Below are 26,701 nucleotides of genomic sequence, written 5' to 3' on the forward strand. Positions count from 1 at the left end.
GGACTGTGGAAAGCATAAACACCACTTCCCTTCACAAAAAACAAACAAGAAATCAAAGAGGGGCATGGCAGTGGCTACTGCCGCATCACAACATTAGGATCCATGTCTAACCCCGACTGATTTGGGATCAGCACTCCTTGTCCTTCAGCGCACTGATTTTCTGAACCTCCATCACCACCAGCATCTATGGCCAGCTGCACACCCCAGGGCCTCCTTCTCAGACATGGGGTATCGTTTGAGAATTTCATTTGCTCTCCTACATCTCTTTCAATGCTGATCGGCATCTTTCAAGCGAATGCATCTTTGATTCAACCACATGCTGTGAACAGGCAACAAGGCTCAATCAATGTTCCAAAATCCGAAGCAATCAATTCATAGAGTTCCAAAACAACAGGAAAATGGATGTATCATGCTACCAAAACTGATAGTAAACGATATGGACACTTGGAGCTCAGATTATGCAGTCGCGCGTTAAGTGCAATTTATTTTCTAAATCGCACTGAAGGCTGGTAGAACAAATGTAACTATAATGCTAACTACAATATAAATTACACTGCTTTCAATAGCCAATGAGAAATGGGTATGCCTGTCAGACTACGATTATAAGGCACCTTATCTTCTGTACATTTGTCAACTTGCACTGATCACTCTCTAAATAATTCAATCACTACACAAAAGAAAGGGAACCAGTTGTACAAAGACAGAGGCCACTTAACATATTAAGTAGAAAAAACACGCATACATCAATACTAACTTGTAAAAGGAAGATACACTTGTAAATGTTTAAAGTGTACAAAGTCAAAATCAAATATCAATTTACAAGCCAAAAAGTCAGCATTCCATAGTCTCAATACTATCAAACATAAAGAAACCTCATAACAATTTCAGCAAAATGTTAATGTAAACTGTTAAAATCCTATAAACATCAAGTAAAATAAAACAATCTCTCCCATCCTCCAAGGCCCATATAAACTCCTACAGGTTTTGCAATTGTAGCCCATTTTACTAATTGTGATGGTAGATGACCAAGCCTCCTATGTAGAGTATGCTGGTAATGCAGCAGAGTGGTAAACAATGCCTTTAATCAGGTTACCAGACATTTTTACCACTTCATTTGTTTCAGCGCCGGTTACTACTACAAAACTTACTAATAATACCATTACAGATTGCCACCAGCTTATGCCAAAAAGATGCAGAAATTACCAGTGATTACCCCATTAATGCAAGTCATTCCCATCTTTTCTGCAAAACCTGTAAATACATCAGCAATGACTTGCAGCCACACCACTGCTAGATATTTCCAATGTACATAGCAATATCTAAAGAAAGCAATGAAAGTAATGTTTACACCCTGTGTGAAGTCACCATCCTCAGACTTCACCAACACATCCTACTAAACACGGACTGTTTGATACAGCATAAAAATAAAACTTTAATTAAAATCAACGTTGGCCAGACCGATGGCTTTGAGAGTGTGAGGAAAGTGGTTGTGCGACCTTCCTTTCTAATAAAGGCACAGTTCCCTATCACGTGCAGTCAGGTTTGTAAGTAAACACTACACTCAATGCCTGGGTAGCCATGCCTCAGAGAAGTCAAGTTTTATCAAAAGAATAAGTGTTAAGAAGGACAAAAACAGCTGATTACGAGGAAAACGACACACACAAAAATTAGACACATTAAAAGTAGGTTGTATTTTTATCTTTAAATTAACACCTCAATGACAAAATTTCTCCTCAAGGTTCCGGAGATATACATTTAGAAAAAAACAATAAATCACAAAGTTTTACTTAGAACAAAAATCATTGTAATCTACTGTGACTCGTGGTTTAGGCAGAGCAATACTTTGATGTGTTTTATCTAGGAACCCGATCAATATTGTGACCTTATGCCCCTATACGGCTATAATCAATACATATCCCTATAATGGCATAATAATCAGAGCCATATTTTCAGTAAATCGCCTCTGCAGTCCATGACACAGCAGAAGCTATTTCCTTAGATTCCTAGAGAGCACACCGAGTTCTTTCGACACACCAAACCCCCAGCAACCTGGGAAAGCCTCGCTTGCTTTGTTTTAATTTGTAATAGAACTCCTGCGAGCACTGTAAGAACGACCAGTTCTTAGTGACATCTTTATTGACGTCTTATGTCCAACCTTACGTCAAACCCAGCACCTTTCAGGTATAAATATGCCAACGCTGCCTTAAGCAAACACACGGTGGTGAATTCTGGACAGAACAGCTGTCCCCTTGCAGAGAGCCCAGCAGACGCGAGAAGCCCACGGACGCTGTCCCTCCTCTTTTGACGCGCTGAGAAAGACGCTGTCTTTTCTCCTACCGAGAAAATCCAGCTCCGGCGTTTCCGGCCTACCCTTGCGGGTGACTGGGATATCGGGTTCTGAGAGGGAGATACCAGACCTCCTACATTCTATTCCAAAGGTACGGTGCGGACTAAACCCTTGGAGAGAGTTTTTGGATCAGACTCTTGGCAAAACCAACTTAACTTAAACTGCTACTTACTTACTCCCTCCCACGTATTAGGCTTAGGTCAGGTACACCGGGGTAGGCGTAGTTAGAAGCACCAGTTGAGGTCGTTAGCCAATGTATATATGAATGTATATAATGTATATATTTTATTCATTTTAACTATCTTATGGCTAAGAAACCATATCAATGCTTTTACAGTATTATTTCATAATACTCCTTTTACTGTACGTAATTTACTTCATATTAAGTATTGCAATTGTGGCAATCCATTTCTCTTGCATGAGAAGGAAGACTGTTCAATAAATCATACCCGTTATTGAAAACGCCCGTCTCTCTCTTCTCTGCACTCTGGTGAAACTAAGAACGCACGTCTGACTGAGTAAAATAATTGTCTATTGTTTTCACACGACTCTAGAGAGTTACTCTTATTCTGGGGAGCAAAGTTGTCATGTTTATGCGGTTGTCGGAAGCTGAATCCCTTCTTGTCTGAGCCAGGGAACCTGATCACTTCCTATTCAGTCAAGAAAGTTTCCAGTGACCTCTGAGCTAGCTGGCGCAAACCTAAATTAAGTCTAACATAGTCAGTAGAGACCTAGAAGACCACAGTCCTACGTCTACACTGCTGTTTATGTTATTCCAATGCGCAAGGCCTATAGGGAAAATAGGAACTACACTACATGGCGCCCAAAGTTTGGTAAGGCGATAAAACTAACGCAGGATGTTAGAGTAACTCAGTCGTGCTTTTTAACACAGACCCTTTTTCCCGTAAATACTCCAATAGACGTCTGGAGTGGGTGAAAGGTTAAAATCCGCCGGAACTTAGTAGGAAGAGATTCCTATGTAGAGTTTTTGGTTTAGTCAACGTTGAAGGATACAGTGTTCCGAAATATTGTACACCTAATCTTTGTTTCCTTGAAACCTGATCTGCAACAAAAAACCTTTCTGACAGTAAAATGCCAGACAGTGATGATGATAGGGATGCTGCTATATTAGCAGCTCGACTACTAGAGGATGACACGAGTCTCCTACAGAATGACCGGGATGCTATCCTCATTCCGGTTAACATAAGAAAAACTATAACTTTAAAACGTATAGAAAATGGACTGACAGCTCGAGGTGGTACAGTCATTTTCGTGATAGAGGCACACGAATCTCGGCAGACAGAGGTATTCTATTCATGAATAAACTTTCCAGCGGCAAACGCTACAACACACAAATTCAACTATTACAAAATAGAGGAACCTCCGGAAGAAAACGCTCCTTTCGAGGAGATTGAAATTCCATTAAAATACCAAGAGCACCTGCTCTGGTTTAAAGGCGTCCTAAAACATAATGATCACATCACCAGGCTCGGTCCACTAGGTAGACCAGGAGCAACGTGGCCGGTTCTAGCCAGCTATACACCACATCCTGACATTGAAAAAATTACAGACAAGGAACTTTTAGCACAGCTAAAATTACTAATTAAAATTCACAGACAGTTAGTCCAATATGTAATGAGGACTGCAACAGTCCAACAAGCAGTTAACATTCAACAGCTGACCCCTCATCAGGGGAACACAAATAAAATTACACCACAGAACATACAATCATGTCTTGGTAAAACACCCGCAAAACGCGAACAAATTCCATTCTGGTTAGCACAAAAAATAACTCAGATAGAGGCAGTATTCCCAAATACTATCCCTAGAGAGAAACACAGAATTCTGACCATCTGCCTTCCAATGGGGGTCGCACCACATGTGGAGGACTGTGACACTTGGGGTACAGTCTTTGCTTCCATTTACACAAAAACACATGGTGTTCCGTCTCTGGCGGTAATACCAGATGTACTAAGACAGATTCAAAATGAATACGATCCAGAGCCTGCGTTAACTCTTGGTATGAAATTGCTAAAAGACTTCAAGCAGGTCTTGGCTATATTATTAGCCAATATAAAGGGAGAAGCAGCATCTGTGGCGATCCGCCAGAAATTGAAAGAAACAGATATAACAGATCAACCAATTGAACTTGCCAGAATCATAGAAAAATCCTATGAAGAACTAGGTAGGGATAGTTTGGGTGGTAAACCGGTAAAACCACAACTACTTGAAAATCCTGAAAAAATATTTATTAAAAATATTCAAAATACTCCAAAAAAGAGCTGGGATGGAAATAAACAATCCAGTCCAAAAGAAAAAAGATTCCAGTCCAGAGGAAGCTCTCCTCGGCGGAGGGAAAGAACTCCGAACCGAGAACACCAGTCCCCCCAGAGGGAGCCCTCTGAGAAAAGATATAACCTTAGAAATAGGGATAACTTGAAAAAGCCTGATAGATATCAAAGTAATGATACACGTCCCTCTCGATCTTTTTCGCAGAAATCGGAAAGAAAAGGACGGTCAGAACCAAGGGAAGAGCACACCAAGTCCAAAGACAAGGAACCTGCTCAAAGTAAAAAATTACAATTTCCAAGAAAGAAGGTAGCCAGTATTAGAGTAATCGAACATGCCGAGAATACTGAGGACACAGCTGAAAAACGGAGAGTGGGCACAGACAATGCTAGACAGCGCAGCAGAAATCAGCATAGCTCGCAAGCTCCTGATGAATCATCCGGAGACAGTGGACACGAATGAATACATTCAAGTGGAAACTCCAGATACCAGAGTTAGCGAACCTCATAAGATATACGAAATAACAACGCGTATAGAGGGAGATAAGACTAGGAAAATAAGGGGTCTGTTTTGGGATAACCTCTCAAAAGGCTATGACATCTTATTAGCTGAAAAAGACTGGCCACCAGAGTTTGTCAGGGAGTGCCCTCATGACGAAGAAATGATTATGCCTCCCTTCTCAAATCATATTCCAATTCACACTAAATATATATATGCAAGGAAATGGGCAGTAGCTCAAGCACCTGCATTATATAAAAATCATGTAGGATGTGGTGAGGACTCTCCTCCTCACAAAATCCAGTTAAAATGTCAACCAACTGCACAAAGGCAGTACCCAATTAAGCAAGAAGCTAAAAACAGGTCAGCGAGATTTTAGATCAACTTGAATACCAAGAGGTGATTGAAACATGCACCTCTCAAATGAACAATCCTTTGTTTCCTGTCTCCAAACCAGACGATTCATATAATCTAGTCTTGGACTACAGACACCTTAACTCATGTTGCAAAACATTTGCTGTACAAAATTCGCACAGTGCGGCACTAATGAATAACATAGTTCGCAAAAAATACAAAACAACACTAGACATTTCTAATGGGTTCTTTTGTCAAAATATTGCACCAGAAAGCAGGTACTTGACCGCTTTTTCAATAATGGGGTCACAGAAAAATTTCTGTAGGCTCCCACAGGGATTCAAGAAGAGCTCAGGACTATTCTCAGCCAGAGTAACAGAGTTACTACAAATGTATGATGATGAGGCATTATCTTATGTCGATGACATTTATCTCACAGACGACGACATGGATACTCACTTAAAAAGAGTGAACACCGTAATACTTGGGTTCGCAGCAGAGGGTTACAAATTCAACTTTAAAAAGTCACGAATTGCCCATCTAACTGTCTTATTTTTAGGATACGAATTATCAAGTGAAGGCAAAAGCCTAGCAGACAACTTCTTAGAGAAGTGCGCTGTACTCCAAGCACCGTAAACGCTGAAGAACTTACAATCGATTCTAGGCTTTCTGAATTTCGGAAGAACTTACATTCTAAACTATGCAGAGAGGATTAAACCTCTCTACGAATTAATAAAACCTGATTTTAAACCAATCAACTGGACTCAAAAACACACAGAAATTTTGAGATCACTGCAAACATACATGTTAGCTAAAACAAAATTAGAAACACGTGACAATACACGCAACCTTGTAATCCGGGTCATCCCAGGAAGATGCGGATTCACGTATCTGACCTCTAATGAGGGAGAAATGGTACCAATAGCTTACAAATCACATTTGTACACACAAACAGAAAAAACAATTCAGTCTCACAGAAAATACTGTAAAGGCAGTTGAAACTGCTGTAGCAAGAGAACGAGCCCTAGCCCAAAGCAAAAGAATAACTGTTTTCACAGCAGAATCAGCCTTCAAGGCGCTATTCAGCCCAGTAAATCTAAAAACAGTGGCACTAGATCTGAAATGGATACAGTGGGAAAATTCTCTTGCTGCAGAAGACGTGACATACTATTTTGTCCCGAACATGAAAAAACGGAATGATTTAAAATATGAAAAAGAATATCCTCTGCCAATTGAAATCCTGCCTCTAGAACAGTACTCTTGTATAATCTATACAAACAGATTTGTACAGCATTACAATGTAGATGATAAATCCTACAATGCAGCCTGCGCGATTGTTAAAGGTCGCTGGCTCTGCGGTAAATTCAGACCGAAAATAACAAAAACTGAATCACTGAGAAAGTGTTCGGCTCAGCGAGCTGAAATCAGATCTTTAAAGATGGCGCTTGAAAATGCTGAACGTGAATTCCTGACCCTAATCGTGTGCGATTCGCATTTTTGCATCAATTCTTACAATAATGATTTGCAGAACTGGGTTCAAAATGATTACAAAGATGACACAGGTGCCACAATCAAGCATAAAATGCTTTGGAAACAAGTAGTTCCTTAACAGAAGGAACTACAAAAGACTCACGTGATACACACTCTGAGTCATCAACGTGATGGCGTTCACGTTGTAGGGAATTCATTGGCTCATACAGCCACAGCGGAAGCAACTAAACCGGCTTCCGTAGCCACAAAAAAGCGTTCCGAAAAATACATAGACGGGGAAACCAGGCTGGCGATAAAAACGTCTTCAAAAGGCAACTGTGCAGCACTACCTGTGAACTATCCACTCAATTATACATACATAATTGATGCAAACTCCGTTCCTTTTGCTCGAATCCCTGGAGTGGGGGATAGGGTAATTCCAAACACGAATCGGAGAATCTTTTTAATAGCAGACGCACACATGGGATTGGGTCCGAGGCACAACCAGATTAAGGAATCTCTGACAGAATTACAGTCAGAATACTGGTGGCCGGGGATGAGCCTGCAACATTATAAATTTGCAAAGAGCTGTCCCGACTGCAACAGAGACCGCAGCAACGAGCCAACCGGAGTAATGCCATGGCCATTTCTGTAGGTAGCATAGGGCTACCTACACATGAAATCCAGCGTCCTATTAATTTTTTTTTAAAGACTATATTCACTTAAAAATGTGGCCCCAGCGCTCGGCTGATGCCAGAACTGTTATAACGATTTGCGAGTGTTTATCGGCACATACGCAATTGCCATGCTTCATTCTGACCAGGGTCCTGCTTTTAGCTCTCGAGCTTATAAGGAGGCCATGACCAGCATGGGCATTGGGTTGCGGTTCTCTTGTCCCTTCCATCCTGAGGGAAACGGGGTTGTGGAAAGAAAAAACCGAGACATAAAGCAATCTATAACGGCAAAGGTATTAGGTTCGGGTGATGGGTGGGTCCAGCATTTAACAAGTGTCCAACGTAGTCTTAATAACTTGCCAAGAAATTCTCTAAAAGGTTTCAGCCCGTACGAACTATTGTTCGGAACTAGAATGTATGTTCAGGACTTAGATAGTCATGCTTCAGTGGTAGAAAATAAGAAAAAATGCTTTGACATCAAAGATCGTCTGGCTGTTTTACAGGACTTAAATGAAACAAGAAAAGCCCTGAGCAACATAAAGTTAAAACAACAGCCAACAACCACTTAAGACACACTACCTGTCCCAGCAAGACCTGTCTGGATTCCAAAGATTGGGGATCTGGTCAGAGAGAAAATAGCGGTTAAGAAGAAATTTGGGCCTTCTTACAGAAAAGCGGTACCTGTCTTAGCAATCAACGGAACAAGATCAGTGGTACTACCGCCCCTTGCTGGTAAAAAGGAGAACCGAGTTGAATCAATCGACCTGGTAAAACCACAATCATGTGGCCAATAATAAGTAGTAGGCCCAGTGGACTCCCAAGAAATAACAGAATACCCAAATTTGCTAGTATCCAAGAGGTTCAAACTGAAAGACTAATCACATATGATAAACCTACAGTGAACAAAAAAGGACTATGCAACAATGCCATGGAACTTGTGCCTCTTGAAACCCAAATTGAAACAGTTCGTCATGAAACACCAGTCTACAATGATGTAGCATCAGAATGGGCCAATGAAAGGCAAATTGAAAAGACAATTCCAACAATTGACAGAACTGCATCTGGCTACTTTATCAATTTCGATAACTTTTCTGAAGATCCAAGTGAACAAGAAGAAACGCCAAAAACAAAATGATTTAAAGATAAAGCAACAAAACTCTTGCTCCAACTCAAAGAAACTTATCTTAGTTCTCCATGGATTGAATTTTGGACTGTGTTAGGTGTACTTTTCCTCCTGCTTTGGCTCATCATGGTACTTTGTTTGGGAAAATTCATTGAAGGAAAATACAGTACAATGGACACAGCAAGTCAGAACATCAACTTAGTTCTGAAGCCACACAAGTCATCTCACATCGAGAAAAGAGAACTATCATCAGTGAATGTCACAGACATTCCAATACCCGGCGGGGTAGTTTGGGACAAAACAGATTACGAAGTATATGGACCGGTCGAACTCTTGAAATATCCTCATCAGTTTAAGGTTTCATTAAGTGACTTCGGAAAACCAAGTACATTCTCTGATGATTGGGACTTTGAAAGCATAAATAATATGATGTCGGATTTAGTTTTGTCAGCAAAATTTACAGAACATGATTATTTGTAAGGTTCATCGAATTATGAACAGATGTATTGTCTTACCCATTATGAAGACCACTATTTGCATAAATCAGCTCAACCTAGAAATGTTTTTAAATATAACCAATGGGAACATTGTGCTACTCCACCTAAAAGCAGTTCAAAAACATTCTATGAGAAATTCCAATACTTCTCAGGGTTTAACACAAGTGATGCAGAAACATTTTTATTATAAACTGTTAGATAAAACAGGGACAAAAACCATACTGACAAATACTAAATTGATATATTCAGAAGCATTTTATGAAAAAATTATTACATTTGGTTTTGATTTCTGGAAAAACAACATTGAAACAAAAACCATCTGGGGTACAAAAGATTGGCAGGCACAAGGCCTAGAAGCATTATTTCGAGCCTGCATGATCCCAGAACAAATAATGTTCTCGAATGACACAATTCAACAAACGACCTGTCTTGGCCTAGCCAAGATTAAAGACCTTAACAAACCGTCTATTCCAAAGCCAATACCTGATAATGCAACCACAGATATTGAGGTAGACGTATCCCAAGTTTTACATGAAAACAGAACACATCCTGGTTGGAAAAAGTGGTTAATCTGGCCTACAGACACAAATAACTGTCAAGACAGATTCCTGAACGAAATACAGGGGTTAAAAATGACCAGACCAGACCCAGACAACATACAGTGTAGGGAAACTATGCCTTGAATGGCTACAAACATCCACACTGGCAGAAATTAAGCAACACTTATCTTTACTTAAAGATGGTGCTGACTTGCGCGATTTCATAATGGGACCACGCAAACGGCGTCAAAAACGTTTCATAGCGGCCAGTATATACGCTGCTTACAACGAGGCATGGAAAGTGACTCAAATTGAGACAGCAGAGAGAATACGAGAAATTGATCGTATTAATTTGGAAAAATCACTTTCTGTTGTGGACAATGGGTTAATGACTCTGTCCTCCAGAATATATTCACTGGACAGTATTGTATCATCTGCTATCGATATAATAGACCAGGACTTGCTAATGTTACAACATGGCCAGTCCCAATTACGTTCTATTGTACAGCTAGGCTGGAAGTTGCAAAACCTTCGTTCAGGCTATGTGCCATGGCGTTTAATCAACACAACGTCATTGTTTTCTATCTTTAACCTTACTGATAAACAAATCAGTTTGGCGCAGAAAGGAGCAGGCTATACAATCCTGAGCATTGAAAAACTTGAGAGATTACCATTGACAATGTCAGAAAGACCGGTCATTGAATGGATAATACACGAAATAATCACAATTCCGATAACAACTTTCCAATTTAAAAATTGCCAAGAGTATATGCCAGCAGGCCAGTATGAAAGGTTGGGTAAAGGATACATTAAGTCATCATGGAAATTACCTTATACACACACATGTTATAGTGACAATAACAAAAATGTATTTCTTAGTGGTAATGAGTGTAAACAATCACTAAGCGGTATACTTTTGTGCCAAGGTATAATAACGGACCACAGCTGTTGTGGCTTGGTGCCAGGGAAAGCATATCTCTTAAGCGTCAGTTCCATGGTCACTTGCTGTATGCAAGCATTGTATCCAAATGGCCCTGGAGACTCATATGCTCCGATTGGGCCTCCGTTGAATATCTCTTCTATACGAATTGATACTTTAATCAGAATGAAGTCTGTGCTTTAACAGACAACAGTGCCCATCACGTCATCAAAAGAGACGTATGATCTCCAAGTTGCAAGGACAACTGCAGAGATACATACACTTTTATCAACAAATTGCCCCACGTTTCGTAGAAATGTTAAGCCAAATCCTAAATATGTCGGATGCCAGTGGTATCTCGTATGTATTTAAGACAATTTTTTCGGGACTGTTAACACCCTTCGAAGCAGTCCTCTGCATCTTTCCCAATTTAGTCCATTCGGTCTTTGGCGGCCTACCACTACTTTTGGGACTCGTAGCAGGGATTTTATTTTTGACCCTTCTGCTCCGATATGGCAAGCCAAAACGCAGACATGACTCCAGCGACAATGGAAGAAATGATCCTAGCTATACACTATCGGGACCGCATAACTAAAGTCCTTTAGCCCGGCTTAGAGATCTGAACATGACCTGGTTTCTTTCATTTAGACCTATATGGCAGACCTGCATCTTACCTGTGCTTCGATGTATGCTATGCGGAGAGGAATGCGTGTTAGACACCTGTCTTGCACTACAATCAGCAGTACCAATGGATATCGATACTTTGCTAAGTCCTGTAACGGCTCATGCATCGTGTAGTCCCCAGCGGTTACCAATCCTGATGACGGCATTCGTTGAGACTTCTGCGCTACGATTAGGTGGTGGCAGTGAAGCAAGAAATGAAAGCAACATCACCCAGGTACAACCCTCTGTGAGCATTGCTGATCCTGAAATCGATGATAGCAATCATTCTCACGACTGCCAGGTTACAGCATTATCAAACTTGGTCGAACTGTCACCTGAATATGTAGACCAATTTTTTGCGAGTCTATCTGAAATGATATTCTACCCTGAACAGAAACAATAACTTTTTGGAAAACAATCCAGTACACAGCGTTCCCATGAACTCTGAATTCGGCCTTCGGCTTTGATAAACGAGCTACTGAAAAACGTTTGGAACTATTTTTTCCCCCAGCTCATCATGAAATTATTTTTTCCAAAATTCCAAAATATATACCTTTTTTCTGGCACATGTACTTTGCTTAAAGTAGAACTATTCATAAAGAACAGAGCTTCTATTTTTAGTAGATCTAGAGACAAAATAGTACCTCAGCCTCTAGCACAATTTACAGCATCTGTATTTATATGTGATGAAATAGTCTCGCCCTTCTTTTCTGTATTGAGAGACATTTCATGTGTAATTTTTCGCAAATCGTTCAGTTGATATACATAAGCAATTTTTCTGAATGGCCATACTGATTAAAACGTACAGTACCTATTATCATTTTCACGTATTTCGTATACACCATTTCAAATGCAAAATGTGTTTTGGGGTGGGTTGGAATACACATGCATCTTTATTGCTTAAGTTTTTAGTAATTGATGGACATAAAACCCGTGGAGTGGGTGATGTGTTTTATCTAGGAACCCGATCAATATTGTGACCTTATGCCCCTACACGGCTATAATCAATACATATCCCTATAATGGCATAATAATCAGAGCCATATTTTCAGTAAATCGCCTCTGCAGTCCATGACACAGCAGAAGCTACTTCCATAGATTCCTAGAGAGCACACTGAGTTCTTTCGACACACCAAACCACCAGCAACCTGGGAAAGCCCCGCTTGCTTTGTTTTGATTTGTAATAGAACTCCTGCGAGCACTGTAAGAACGACCAGTTCTTAGTGACATCTTTATTGACGTCTTATGTCCAAACTTACGTCAAACCCGGCACCTTTCAGGTATAAATATGCCAACGCTGCCTTAAGCAAACACACGGTGGTGAATTCCGGAGCAGAACAGCTGTTCCCTTGCAGAGAGCCCAGCAGACGCGAGACGCCCATGGACGCTGCACCTCCTCTTTTGACGTGCTGAGAAAGAGGCTGTCTTTTCTCCTACAGAGAAAATCCAGCTCCGGCGTTTCCAGCCTACCCTTGCGGGTGACTGGGATATCGGGTTCTGAGAGGGAGATACCAGACCTCCTACATTCTATTCCAAAGGTACGGTGCTGACTAAACCCTTAGAGAGAATTCTTGGATCAGACTCTTGGCAAAACCAACTTAACTTAAACTGCTACTTACTTACTCCCTCCCACGTATTAGGCTTGGGTCAGGTACACCGGGGTAGGCGTAGTTAGAAGCACCAGTTGAGGTCGTTAGCCAATGTATATATGAATGTATATATTGTATATATTTTATTCATTTTAACTATCTTATGGCTAAGAAACCATATCAATGCTTTTACAGTATTCTTTCATAATACTCCTTATACTGTACGTAGTTTACTTCATATTAAGTATTGCAATTGTGGCAATCCATTTCTCTTGCATGAGAAGGAAGACTGTTCAAGAAATCATACCCTTTATTGAAAACGCCCGTCTCTCTCTTCTCTGCACTCTGGTGAAACTAAGAACGCACGTCTGACTGAGTGAAATAATTGTCTATTGTTTTCACACGACTCTAGAGATTTACTCTTATTCTGAGGAGCAAAGTTGTCATGTTTATGCGGTTGTCGGAAGCTGAATCCCTTCTTGTCTGAGCCAGGGAAGCTGATCACTTCCTATTCAGTCAAGAAAGTTTCCAGTGACCTCTGAGCTAGCTGGCGCAAACCTAAATTAAGTCTAGCATAGTCAGTAGAGACCTAGAAGACCACAGTCCTACGTCTACACTGCTGTTTATGTTATTCCAATGTGCAGGGCCTAAAGGGAAAATAGGAACTACACTACAACTTCATTTGAGAAAGAAAGAGTGCTGGTTCCTAATGTTCTGCTCAGAAGCTGTCAGCCGGTACAATTAAATGTTGGCGCGCTGAAAACCAAGTTAGGTAGTCTTTAATCCACTACCAGCCACTCCCTGACCCTTTATCTCATGCTTGGAGGTTTATGCTTTATCACTCTGTGGTAGTTTTGCCATCTTTTCCTCCATCTTTCCGATCTATGTTTTTTTCTTCTCTTGCACTCGGCAAATATCTGGTTCAGAAAACCACCGGCGTAAATTAAGTACTGAGGGTTTATGGGAAAACTGTAATAGGAATCAATGGAGTGGCCCTGATGCTAGGGATGCTAGATGCTAAAGATGCTCAAGTATGCTAAACCAGTCATCCCCTGCCACCCCTTTAATCCACAAACACAATGGAACGACTTTGGACTGAAGGGATGATGTCCCTTGAAGTCATGGTGAAGTCCAGTCGAAAATCAGTTGACATTGGTCTACTGGTCTCCGGTAAAAGCAAAACCAGCAGTTCGCTATAGCTGACAGTAGCTTCCTTTCTGGGTGACCAAACTGCACTTCGACGACTCTTCCCAATCCAGCAGGCTCAGTACATCTTTTGAGGGTTGAGACTCAGTCTCCAAGGCTGCACTTCAGCCATCAGGCATTAATGGCTACCGACTCTCCAAGTTAGGCTTCATCAGCTTTTATGGCCCAGTGGCTGTAACAGGGAGTAGGCCAACTGACCCCTGGAGTCACTTTCTCTATCTGGAGCTCAAGGACAACGTCTCCTCGAGCGGGACCCCAAAAGAACAATTCTTTGTTTCACAGCCCAAAGTGCAGAAGAAGGGGTCCAGTCTTTGGTGTGGCCTTTCTTTGCTGGGTCCAGGGAACATCAAGGCAGTCTTTCTTCGGTTCTCTCTCCAGTACAAACGTGATCTGAGGTCTGGGTGCCAGGGGTGACACTTTTTTGTGAATTACGAGTTCAGAGGGATGGAGCGGCTAAACTAGCTAATCGCACTACCATGTTCCTCCTGCCTGATGACAACTTCTTGTTTAGTGTGACATCCAGCTCTCCCAGGGTACAAAATGTTGTCCATCTCGACATGTAGAGCCATTATCTCAGTATGTGGAACTCCCAAGCACATTCCAGAGGTGTGGCTACTTGGGGGCCGACAGAAAACCCAGTTTGGCAACAGCTTCCCCCTCTCTGTCCACGATGCCAGCCTATCGCCAAAACAAATGAGCAGCCCCTCTCGTATGTGACTAGCTTATGGCCTTTAAAGGCAGCTTCCCCTTTGTAGGTCGCCTTTAGGGCTCACATCCTGTTTGGCCTTCCTGCTAGGAGGAGGTCACACCTCTTGTCTTGGTAGATCCTTTGTGTTCCTCCCCGAGAGTCGCTCATACCTCTCCCTAGGAGGACTTGTAAACAGTCCCAGGAAACTTCATTAGCGCGTAGCCCTGTACTTGTCAACGGAGCACTACCTTTTCTACAGTAAATAAAAATTACACTGTGGGGCTTTTACTGATAAAACATGCAAAAGCACATGTCCTGCTTTTTAATATGCAGCATCCTGACATAGGGCTGGTTAAGCCTGCCTTAGGGGTGACATGAAGGTTTGAACTTTGCTGTTACTTTAAATGGCAAAGTAGAGTTAGCAGTTTGGAAACTGCGCTGCTAGCCTGCAATGGCAGTCTGGGTGTCATGTTTTACCTTGTCACACCTGTGGTGGCACAACCAGTTGTGTAGTCCACGAGGGACATTTAACGTACTGGCCCTAATTGCCTTTGATACCACATCCAAGAGACTTATAAAGAACTATACTTATGCCAATTGTGGGTGAGCCAATTAGACATTATCTTTTAAAGGGTCAGAGCACTGACATGGAGGCCTGTTTGGCAGGACTATATGCACTTACTTACCAGCAGCATCGTCCAGAGTTTGAGGAAACAAAACGGTCCCGCGAAAAGCCATGTCTTTACAGAGAGCACTGTATGCTTATGTTCATTCACAAGTAAACACTTTGCTCTCAGAGAAGGGGGAGAGGGGTCAATAGAAGCACACAAGGCACAAAGGCCCCAATTACCAGTAGCCCAAATAAAATCTAGCACAGCAAGTTTTGGAAGTACTAGGTGCAATAAATAGCACATATTATGAGTTATGTCGATAAAATGGTGCTGAACTCGAAAATGAACACTGAGAAATCACAGAATCAGATTTGATCTTAAAGGTATCACCATCACGTAAATAAGCACTGGTAAAGCAGGTCTGCTTTTGCTGCCGAGTTATTTGCTTTGGGAAAGCTATTTTCCTTTGAATTGTTTTTATTAAAGTGTAACGAAAATCTTTCCAAGACTGAGTCTGCGTACCTGAAGATGTATTGATGACTTTCTTGTAATGGATTTTGTTGTATTTTGTCAAAAATCTTTTAAGATGGCTCCCCCGCATGCGCAAACATGCATAAACGACGATCTTGGAGAGTTTTTGTTGTTCAGCTTAAACGTTATTACATGAAAGACTCTCATGCATCGCATATATGCATGCACACAAGAAGGCACCTTCGAATGTTTTTTGTTATACTTTAGTACAAAACATTCAAGGATGGCCAATGCGTACACCTGCAGCAAGCTTTAAATGTTTGTTTTATTAAAATATTAGAAAAACCCTTAAAAGATTACAGTCTGTGCATGTGCATCAGTATAAATGCACGGGGATATCTCTGAATTGGTGGTATAAGGCCCATTTAAAGATGATTGGTGCTTACAGTGATCATGGAAGACGTCGTCGACTGCAAGTGTTACAGAGGATCTGTTAGCAGTCTCTGGAGAACTATCAAGACCTCACAAAAATTATAAAAAATACAATTACAAAAACATTTTTAATTGGGGAAAATAATGCAATTTTGCAAAAGGAGGCACATTAGCCCACCAGTGGAGTGAAGAGTACGACTTTTCAGGCCCACTAGGCTGTAACAAAATGCCAGCCCTCACAGTGACATGAGGCAACAGCTGCTTCTTGCATAATTGATTTTTTGTACATGGTTTGTGTTTCTCCTGAATAGGAAAAGCCTACACCCAACGATACAGCTTTTGTGAGATCTATTATGATTTTGTGTTTGCTCTGTCCACCTGAAACAACCTTATCGCAGCACAAGGGCAACCCAAAGCTGAAGACTAAATAGAATGTAGTCTTGATTGTCAGCATCAAGTAAGAGCTACACAGAAGAATACCAGTGTATCTCAGGGAGCACAGAACTTGACTCATTTCATGGGAGATTGAGTCAAGGGCCAGCTGCTACATTTTAAAGTGTTACCATGTACCACAAAGTCCACTCAAAAAGATAGAGCTGGTGATTACTAGTCTAATAGTCTGTCATTTACATGATGTGAGACAGAGGCATCTAGAGGTTCCCAGAGTAGAGACACTATTACAAGGGGAGCAAAGAAAAAGCTGGGGCTAAGTTGCTATGATTCATTAGACACTGACCCCTGCACCATTAAGTTGCTACGATTCAGGTAATAAGGATCACTGCATCACACAAACTGTATTCTGTAAACACCATTGAGCTCACAATATGCACCGTGTGACAGAGATGTAATCCTGCTGTGGGAACATCCGAACTTGAAGTTGTATTGTCAAAGCTCAGCAGCATTTATACAAAGGATGTTTGGGATTAAGAAGCCATGACAAATCAGCAACATCCATACAAAGTGCAGCCTCGTAATAGTAAATCTCCCACACTATGCATACTCATTGAAGTGAGGTGGCCATTCTGAGAGACCAAAGACGGGGCTGAAGAAAAGGACTACCTAGGAACAAGCAACAGCTGGTCAAAGTACAGCCTGGGAGAATTAGGGGATGGCAGAGAGCAAAAAATGCAAACATACACTTGCACTTTAGTGTGATGTATCTCCCGCAAGGGATGGAGACGTTTAAGGCATTTTCAGCCTTGATATGTTTATATGACCATGCACAAATACATCCGCTTATGGTCACTCACACACGTCTCCCAACTGTTCCCACTTGAGAAATGGTCAGAGATTTATTCTAAGCAAGGGCTAGAGTAAATCCCCTTCAGCAGTGGGCAGGGGAATGAAATACCTCCAAATGTCACTGGGAGTGTAGGATAAGGAGTTTCTCCATCGGGAAAAGTATCTGGGGATTACTTCTATCTTAATAAGCACTTATTGTATCTGTCTATAATCAGGATGGAATTCTGGGAACATTGCTAATACCCAAAAACTTTTTCATTTAGCCGATTTCTGCTTAATATTATTTTGGAAATAGTGTGGTTAATGCTGGCTGTGCTCACAGGTCACTGTATCGCCATAGATTACTCACCACAACATTAAAAGCATTTCCATAATAAATCATATATACACTCTCGAATATCTTGTATGTCTAGATGTAGGTCTTGCTGTAGCAGCAGATGGCTGTTCTTTGTCCCAAAGCATTTTCCTGATACCAAGTGTGAAGCCCAGATGCCAAAGCTCTATCTTGGGAAGAGAATCAATATTGCACAGCAACATTATTCTTTAAGGATATAATTATCAATTATCTGAAACATAAAACCTTGCAATACCTCTGCTGGTAGCTACTGAATAGGATGATAATAATATATTAAAGTCAAAGTAAAAAAAAAAGACTGCAATTACAAAGTTTTGCCTCAAAATTAGGGACTAGGTCTCTATGAGAAATCACATTTTACTGTGTGCAAAGCTTTAGTCACACACTACTAAACCAATTAAGCAAATTATAATAACTTAAGGGGGTAGTTGATTTGCCTTTTCCCTGAAATTCTAACCTGTTTGTCCATCTGCACCCCATCCGCATGCATAGATCTCGCCTTTCTCAGTTCTAAACAGACTGTGGTCTTGTCCGCAGGCAATCTGCAAAGATATAGGTGGAGAGAAAACAAAAGGAGAATATGAGCACAGACTTAATCTACACTGTAGCACACATGTTATAAAGTTTATTTAAAACAATGAAGAAACGGAAAGTTACTGTTCCATCGTTGGTTTGACCCGTTATTGGCACCACAGACACACACCTAAGCCACCACCCAATTAATCAGTCCTAAACCAGTTTGGGTTTTTTTTATTTCTATTTCCAAATCCACCCTTGCGACTTGATACGATAACCTGATGCAAGGGTATTCGGTGCAGTCTGTTTTTTATAGGGTGCTGGATGGCTCCTAATCCTGGTCTTGTGTTCTCCAGATAGCACTTTGAAGCAGCCGTAGGGATGACATATGCATTTACAAACCCACAACATGTCTAAACGTTACCTGTGTTCCCTAACATACATCTTCTGTTCCCTTGCAGCACTTGAAGGTAGAGTGGAGTGGTGTGGCTCACTGGTTAGAGGCGGCAGACCCGGAAGCAGAAAACGGCCTGGGACCAGGGTTCAATTCCCGACGCGGCAGGGTCGTGGACCAGGGTCAGCGGACTCGATAAATCTCGCCTCAGTGCCTACTCTAACCAGGGATCACACTCGGCAACTCTGGGCATTAGCTTGCCTCATCTCTACAACGGCCCCCCACATTCGCCGGGGATGCCTGGTTTCACCTTGGAGATACCCAGTAGGGACAATCTCACAGGGATAGCCAGGACGGGTTCCCCAGCGGTCTACAGCGCCACGACGCCTCAGGGCAGCAGTGCGCTTTACAAGACACATACATTACATTACTTATGATTGCATGAGTGCTTCACAAATAAACATGCCATTTTAGTATCTATGTTTCTACTCTTTGCGTTCCTGTTTGCTCCTTCCATTTTCCTGTTGCTTCCTCCTGCCTATTTCTGTTCTCTAGTAGATCTATGAAGCATCCATAGAGAGTCCTCAGTGCTTTACCAGCAAACACTGTATCACGTAATGAAAAGACCATATGTGGGGATAGTTAATGTAACTGGTTCAGCTCTTTTAGAAGTTATCATCCAATTATCGTACCAGAGTTGTGCTGAGCTATTGGACATCTTTTCCCTAGGCTGCTGTAAAGAGACTAGGCATGAAACGAAGACACACACTACAAGTCCAAGCCTGGTCAGTGCTGTCAGCTCAATGTTCAGATCCACTCTCCAATCCTACTGATTTTACCAATAATGACGCCTGATTGCCCTCAACAAACGACGGCACTGCATAATCTAACATGTGCACCTTATGCCCACTGGCTATCAGCCCACAGAGGATCAGTCAACTTGTACCCCTTGCAAAAGAATCCATGAGATGCAGGCATCATCGTGGGGCAATGTGAGTAAGCAATGCCTCCTCTTACAATATGCAGCTTTCATCATTTGCAAAACTGAAACACTACAAGGGCTTCCACCAAGGTGCAACATTGACTCTCTTTTGCCTTGATTTAGGCAGAAAAGGAAATGCCAGTCTGCATGCATAGAGCAATCTGTTAAAATACATTTTGTTGGAGTAGTCCTAAAATGCCAGAAATGTAACACATTTCTAAAGCTCCCACACTATATATACTCATTGAAGGAAGGTAATCATTCTGAGACACCAAAGACGGAGCTTAAGAAAAGGACTAACTAGGAAGGGTCTCATATCTACCAGCCCCAACCTGCATATTCTGGACATTTGCTTCAGAAGTTAATTTCTACAAAAAAATGTACACTTTTATGTAAGAATCCCTTTTCCGTGACGTTTTTCAATGACCCACTTATATCCCAGTTTTTAAATCATAACCATCGGTTGTTACTAAATTCTGTCTTATTTTGACTACTAGTGATAGGCCTGTATTATGTTAACAGCTGTGCTATGGATTGCACTAATTCTCAGTTCACCCCCCAGAGAAAGGTCTCTATTCAAGCTCACAGTACTCCAAAAGGAGGTCTTAGCAATCATTTGCAACAGTTACATTTATAGTATAGCCAAAGGCCTGATTCACTAACCATTGCCTGCGATTGTGTTTTTCTCCTGAAAATGAAGGATTAGGTCGCACGTGCATTAGAAGCAAAACTCTACCACTCGCAGAAAAGGCTGAATCAAGCATATTAGCAATATTTGGCATATAGTTTCCAGGTTAAAAGGGTTTCCTTACCTGGGTAACTTTGCTGCCAAAGTTCTGCAATCTGTGAATAAGTTGACTTTCACTACAAGGAAAAACAGTGGCAAAAGAAGAGACATAATTAATACCACACGCTAATGATCCTGGGCATCTTTTATGCAAAATGTTAGTCCTGTATAGTAACCTGCAAGCCAGCAGCTCCTTGTGCTCAGATCCTATTTGTATTCGTTACTGCTGCACATTCTCCTCCATCGAGAAGAGAATCCTTTTCTACAAATGGCTTTCTCAGTCTCTAACAGTAAATTCAGTAACCTTGAATATTTTGCCATCTCTTCCCCTTTTTCTATTTTTCATTTCCTCTTCTCTCTTTTCCCAGAACTGTTTTTGTGTCGTAATTTGTTGGCTGGCATTTATTTAAAATGAGTGCATACTTGTCTTTAATGTTTTCTCAACTTTTCGTCTTTTTCCTCCTGTGTTTTTACGCCCCTCGGTCATCTCATTTCCCTCTACCTTGCTTTTCTGTCCTGGCCCCCTTCTAAGCAATCTTTTCCAAACCATATAGAGTAGTCATATCAGCTGCTACTCTTTTTTCAAGTACTGGTTCTTTGCATTTTTGAAAGGTTACTTGTACTAGGTATTAAGTCTTTCGTGCTCTTGCTTTTGAGAAGTATTGTTTTGAAGTGATAAAACTGACGCATTGGGGTAGTACTTGACATGGCAGCCTGGGTATAATAGATTGTTGAAGGGGGTTGTCATGCTCTTTTCAGACAGTAACACTACTGGAACCACGCCCAGAGGTCCATCAAAGAGATTCAACCTCAAATGTTGTTTGCAATACAAATTTTAAAAAGGAATTGTACCTTGGTATTACAACCTGGGTTCTATTTTCATTTATGTGCCTCCATTAAGGTAAAAACACAGTCAAAATGAATGTAGTCATAAATGAGATAGTACACATTTATAATGAGCTGAATGTGAGAGTGATCACCTATGGTTATGTCCCATAACATCATAATAACAAGCATTTGCAATGCAATAGGTCTCACATTAATTAAGTTTGAGCTATTGGCATTGCTAAATATTGCAACACCAATTGCAACAAAAGTCTATAAATTGTAGGCCAAAAAAATGTGTATTTGTTTTTGTAGCAGGTGGCATGTTGCGCTTTAGATGAATATGTTTAAAAGTAAAGTGAAATGAAAAACAAGGTGTACGGAGTGCTCCCTAATCCAATAAAAAATCAAAGTAAAGTGCGCCATACTGCGATTGCTACAATAGTTAATTGTGGATGTGTTAACAATTGATGGGTTCACTGATGGCTGGTGGTGTGTGTGCCTGTAGAAATTGTGCACTGATGGCTGGTGGTGTGTGTGCCTGGGGGAAGTGTGCACTGCTGGCTGGTGGTGCACTGATGGCTGGTGGTGTGTGTGCCTGGTGGAAGCGTGCACTGATGACTGGTGGTGTGTGTGCCTGGTGAAAGCGAGCAATGATGGCTGGTGGTGTGTGCCTGGTGAAAGCATGCACTGACGGCTGGTGGTGTGTGTGTGCCTGGTGAAAGCGTGCACTGATGGCTGGTGGTGTGTGTGTTCCTGGTGAAAGCGTGCACTGACGGCTGGTGGTGTGTGTGTGTGTGCCTGGTGAAAGCGTGCACTCACGTCTGGTGGTGTGGGCCTGGTGGAAGCGTGCACTGACGGCTGGTGGTGTTTGTGCCCGGTGAAAGCGTGCACTGACGGCTGGTGGTGTTTGTGGACAGTGAAAGCATGCACTGATGACTGGCGGTGTCTGTGTCTGGTGTAAGTGTGCACTGATGGTGTGGTTGTGTGTGTGTGGTTGTGTGTGTGTGTGTGTGGTTGTGTGTGTGGTTGTGAGTGAGGTTGTGTGTGTGCTTGTGTGTGTGTGTGTGTGTGTTTGTGGTTGTGTGTTGTGGTTGTGTGTGTTGTGTTTGTGTGTGTTGTGGTTGTGTGTGTGGTTGTGGGTGTGTGGGTGGGTGTGTGGTTGTGTGTTGTCGGGTGTATGGTCGGATGAGTCTGTGTGTGGTTGTGTGTGTGGTTGTGGTTGAAAAATGTAGTTTGGTGTGTAATTATGTGGTGTTCTGTGAAATGCTTAGTGAAATTGTGTCATGGTGTGGAGTGCATTTTGCATTAAGTGCAGTGAAATTGTGTAGCATATAATTATGTGGCACTGAGTGGTATTGTGTGGAGTGTATGTTGCATTGAGTGCAGTGTAATTGTGTAACAATTATTTGGTACTGAGTGGTATTGTGTGGAGTGTATGTTGCATTCATTAGAGTGTAATTATGTGGCGTGTAATATGTGGCACTGAGTGGTATTGTGTGGAGTGTCTGTTGCATTGAGTGCAGTGTAATTATGTAGCATATAAGTATGTGGCACTGTGTGGTAATGTGTGGAGTGTATTTATGTTGCATTGAGTAGAGTGTAAGTATGAGGTGTGTAATTATATGGCACTGAGTGGTATTATGTGGAGTGTGTTTACGTTGCATTGAGAAGAGTGTAATTATGTGGCGTGTAATTGTGTGGCACTGAATGGTAATAAGGGAGTGTATGTTGTATTCAGTAGAGTGTAATTATGTGGCGTGTAAGTATGTGGCACTGAGTGGTATTTGGAGTGTATGTTGCATTGAGTGCAGTGTAATTATGTAGCATATAATTATGTGGCATTGAGTGGTATTGTGTGGAGTGTGTGTTGCATTCAGTAGAGTGTAATTATTTGGTGTGTAATTATCTGGCACTGAGTGGTATTTGGAGTGCACGTTGCATTGAGTGCAGTGTAATTATGTTGCATATATTTATGTGGCATTGAGTGGTAATATGGGGAGGTTATGTTGTATTCAGTAGAGTGGAATTGGGTGGTGTGTAATTATGTGGCACTGAGTGCTATTATTTGGAGTGTATGTTGCATGGAGTTCAGTGTTATTATGTAGCATATAATTATGTGGCACTGTGTGGTACTATGTGGAGTGTATTTATGTTGCATTGAGTAGAGTGTAATTATGTTGCATGTAATTATGTGGAACTGAGTGGTATTATGAGGAGTGTATGTTGTATTCAGTAGAGTGTAATTGTATGGCGTGTAATTATGTGGCACTGAGTGGTATTGTTTGGAGTGTATGTTGCATTGAGTGCAGTTTAATTATGTAGCATATAATTATGTGGCACTGAGTGGTATTGTGTGGAGTGTGTGCTGCATTCAGTAGAGTGTAATTATGTGGTGTGTAATTATGTGGCACTGAATAGTATTTGGAGTGTATGTTGCATTGAGTACACTAATTATGTTGCATATAAGTATGTGGCACTTTGTGGTATTTGGAGTGCATGTTGCATTGAGTGCAGTGTAATTATGTGGCGTGTAATCATGTGACACTGAGTGGCATTTGGAGTGTATGTTGCATTGAGTGCAGTGTAATCATGTGGCATGTAATTATGTGGCACTGAGAGGTATTTGGAGTGTATGTTGCATTGAGTGCAGTGTAATTATGTGGCGTTTAATTATGTGGCACTGAGTGGTATTTGGAGTGTATGTTGCATTGAGTGCAGTGTAATTATGTGGCGTGTAACTAATTGGCACTGAGTGGTATTTGGAGTGTATGTTGCATTAAGTGCAGTGTAATAATGTGGCTTGTAATTATGTGGCACTCAGTGGTATTTGGAGTGTATGTTGAATTGAGTGCAGTGTAAGTACGTGGCATGTAATTATGTGGCACTGAGTGGTATATGGAGTGAATGTTGCATTGAGAGCAGTGTAATTATGTTGCATGTAATTATGTGGCACTGAGTAGTATTTGGAGTGTATGTTGCGTTGAGCGCAGTGTAATTATGTAGCATATAATTATGTGGCACTGAGTGGTATTGTTGAATGTATGTTGTATTCAGTAGAGTGTAATTGTGTGGCGTGTAAATATGTGGCACTGAGCGGTATTGTTTGGATTGTATGTTGCATTGAGTGCAGTGTAATTATGTGGCGTGTAATTATGTGGCACTGAGTGGTATTTGGAGTATATGTTGCATTGAGTGCAGTGTAATTATGTGGCGTGTAACTATGTGGCATTGAGTGGTATTTGGAGTGTATGTTGCATTGAGTGCAGTGTAATTATGTGGTGTGTAATTATGTGGCACTGAGTGTTATTTGGAGTGTATGTTGCATTGAGTGCAGTGTAATTATGTTGTGTGTAATTATGTGGCAATGAGTGGTATTTGGAGTGTATGTTGCATTGAGTGCAGTGTAATTATGTGGCGTGTAACTATGTGGCACTGAGGGGTATTTGGAGTGTATGTTGCATTGAGTGCAGTGTAATTATGTGGCGTGTAATTATGTGGCACGGAGTGGTATTTTGAGTGTATGTTGCATTGAGTGCAGTGTAATTATGTGGCGTGTAATTATGTGGCACTGAGTGGTATTTGGAGTGTATGTTGCATTGAGTGCAGTGTAAGTATGTGGCATGTAATTATGTGGCACTGAGTGGTATTTGGAGTGTATGTTCTATTGAGTGCAGTGTAATTATGTGGCGTGTAATTATGTGGCACTGAGTGGTATTTGGAGTGTATGTTACATTGAGTGCAGTGTAATTATGTGGCATGTAATAATGTGGAACTGAGTGGTATTTGGAGTGTATGTTACATTGAGTGCAGTGTAATTATGTGGTGTGTAATTATGTGGCACTGAGTGGTATTTGGAGTGTATGTTGCATTGAGCGCAGTGTAATTATGTAGCATATAATTATATGGCACTGAGTGGTATTGTGTGGAGTGTATGTTGTATTCAGTAAAGTGTAATTATGTGGCGTGTAATTATGTGGCACTGAGTGGTATTATTTGGAGTGTATGTTGCATTGAGTGCAGTGTAATTATGTAGCATATAAATATGTGGCACTGAGTGGTATTGTGTGAAGTTTGTGTTGCTGAGCAGCCAGGCAATACAGAACTATTTAAATTATTTTGCGCACAAAAAAGCAGAGAAACACTCATAGAAACGTAACTTTGCCTGTCTCAGCACTGTATCACACAACTACCGCAAACGGTATCAATTTATTTTCATAGATTAAATAAATTACACCAAAAGCCAGAAGGCTTCAGTGGACATGATCAGTGGGAATGTTTGAGCCCTTCTCGTGTGCAATCCTCTGATAGACTACTGAGGGCTAGTGAGATCTCTGATTGTCCTGCTCCAAATAGATATAGAAGTGGAGAACAACAGAGAGAAGGAAGGTGGTGAAGGAGGAGAATGCCAGAGCGCACAAGAGGAATGGAAAGAGGGGGCACAGGAAAGAGGGTAGGGAGAGGATTAGCAGGAGAATGAAAAGATTATAAATTAGTGAAAGTAAGAAGAGACTAGGTTTTAACAAAACGCCAGAAGATTCACGCGTGGATGCACCACACACTGCAGTGAGAAGTTCTGAGCAGACAGGCACAGAGGATGGGAGGAGGCAGGGGAGCGCATTCTTTTGAAATGTTTGAAGTCTGATGCCGGCTGCAAGCAAACCAGCATGAGTGCGGAGAGAGGCTAATGGTGTGCAATGTGCACGCGCCCGCACACATGAACTGTAGGCAATCCGCCTTCTGGTGCATTTCTGAGAGCCCTTACTTAGCACCATCAATTCTGATGGTATTCCTCTCCTGTGCTGACTTTGAATTAATCCCATTGTTCATGACGAGCTCAGCTCGTCATGAGTGTACGAGAGGTGTACCTCATGACGAGCTGAGCTCGTCATGAGCATCGAAGGTGTTAAGTCTCGCTGAGAACGCATGCGCGTTCGCTCAGCGAGACCTAAAAACTGCAGCACTGTGTGAAAAAACAGAATGGAAGATGGACTAAATGAATCAGGTCTTTCTTTACTGAGATTACAATGTCAAACACTTAACAAGCATTGGCAAAGCCAATAGGTCCTGTTACATGAGGCAGAGGCTTTGTCAATTTTTTTTTTTAAATGTGCGGCTGATGTGTACATTGATACAAGTTACCAAAAAAAGGCAATATTACGTGGTGAAGTAATGAAGAACGGAGACTTTCTTGTAGAAATTGTAGAAATTGTGAATTTATTTGTGGAGA

The 26,701-nt window shown here is 41.4% G+C and overlaps 1 protein-coding gene across 1 annotated transcript in view; it reads right to left on the reverse strand.

The window, feature by feature from the left end:
• The window catches only part of RCC1L (RCC1 like), a 126,912-nt gene that overhangs the window by 51,913 nt on the left and 48,298 nt on the right, over positions 1–26,701 (reverse strand). The window contains exons 5-6 of the mRNA XM_086954591.1: positions 20,672–20,723; positions 18,425–18,509 (exon numbers count right to left, since the gene is read on the reverse strand). Coding sequence (XP_086810717.1) covers positions 18,425–18,509; positions 20,672–20,723 — 137 coding nt within the window. The remainder of the gene's footprint in view (positions 1–18,424; positions 18,510–20,671; positions 20,724–26,701) is intronic.

This window comes from Lissotriton vulgaris, chromosome 2_1 (genome assembly GCF_964263255.1).
Source record: "Lissotriton vulgaris chromosome 2_1, aLisVul1.2, whole genome shotgun sequence".
Taxonomy (NCBI): Eukaryota; Metazoa; Chordata; class Amphibia; order Caudata; family Salamandridae; genus Lissotriton; species Lissotriton vulgaris.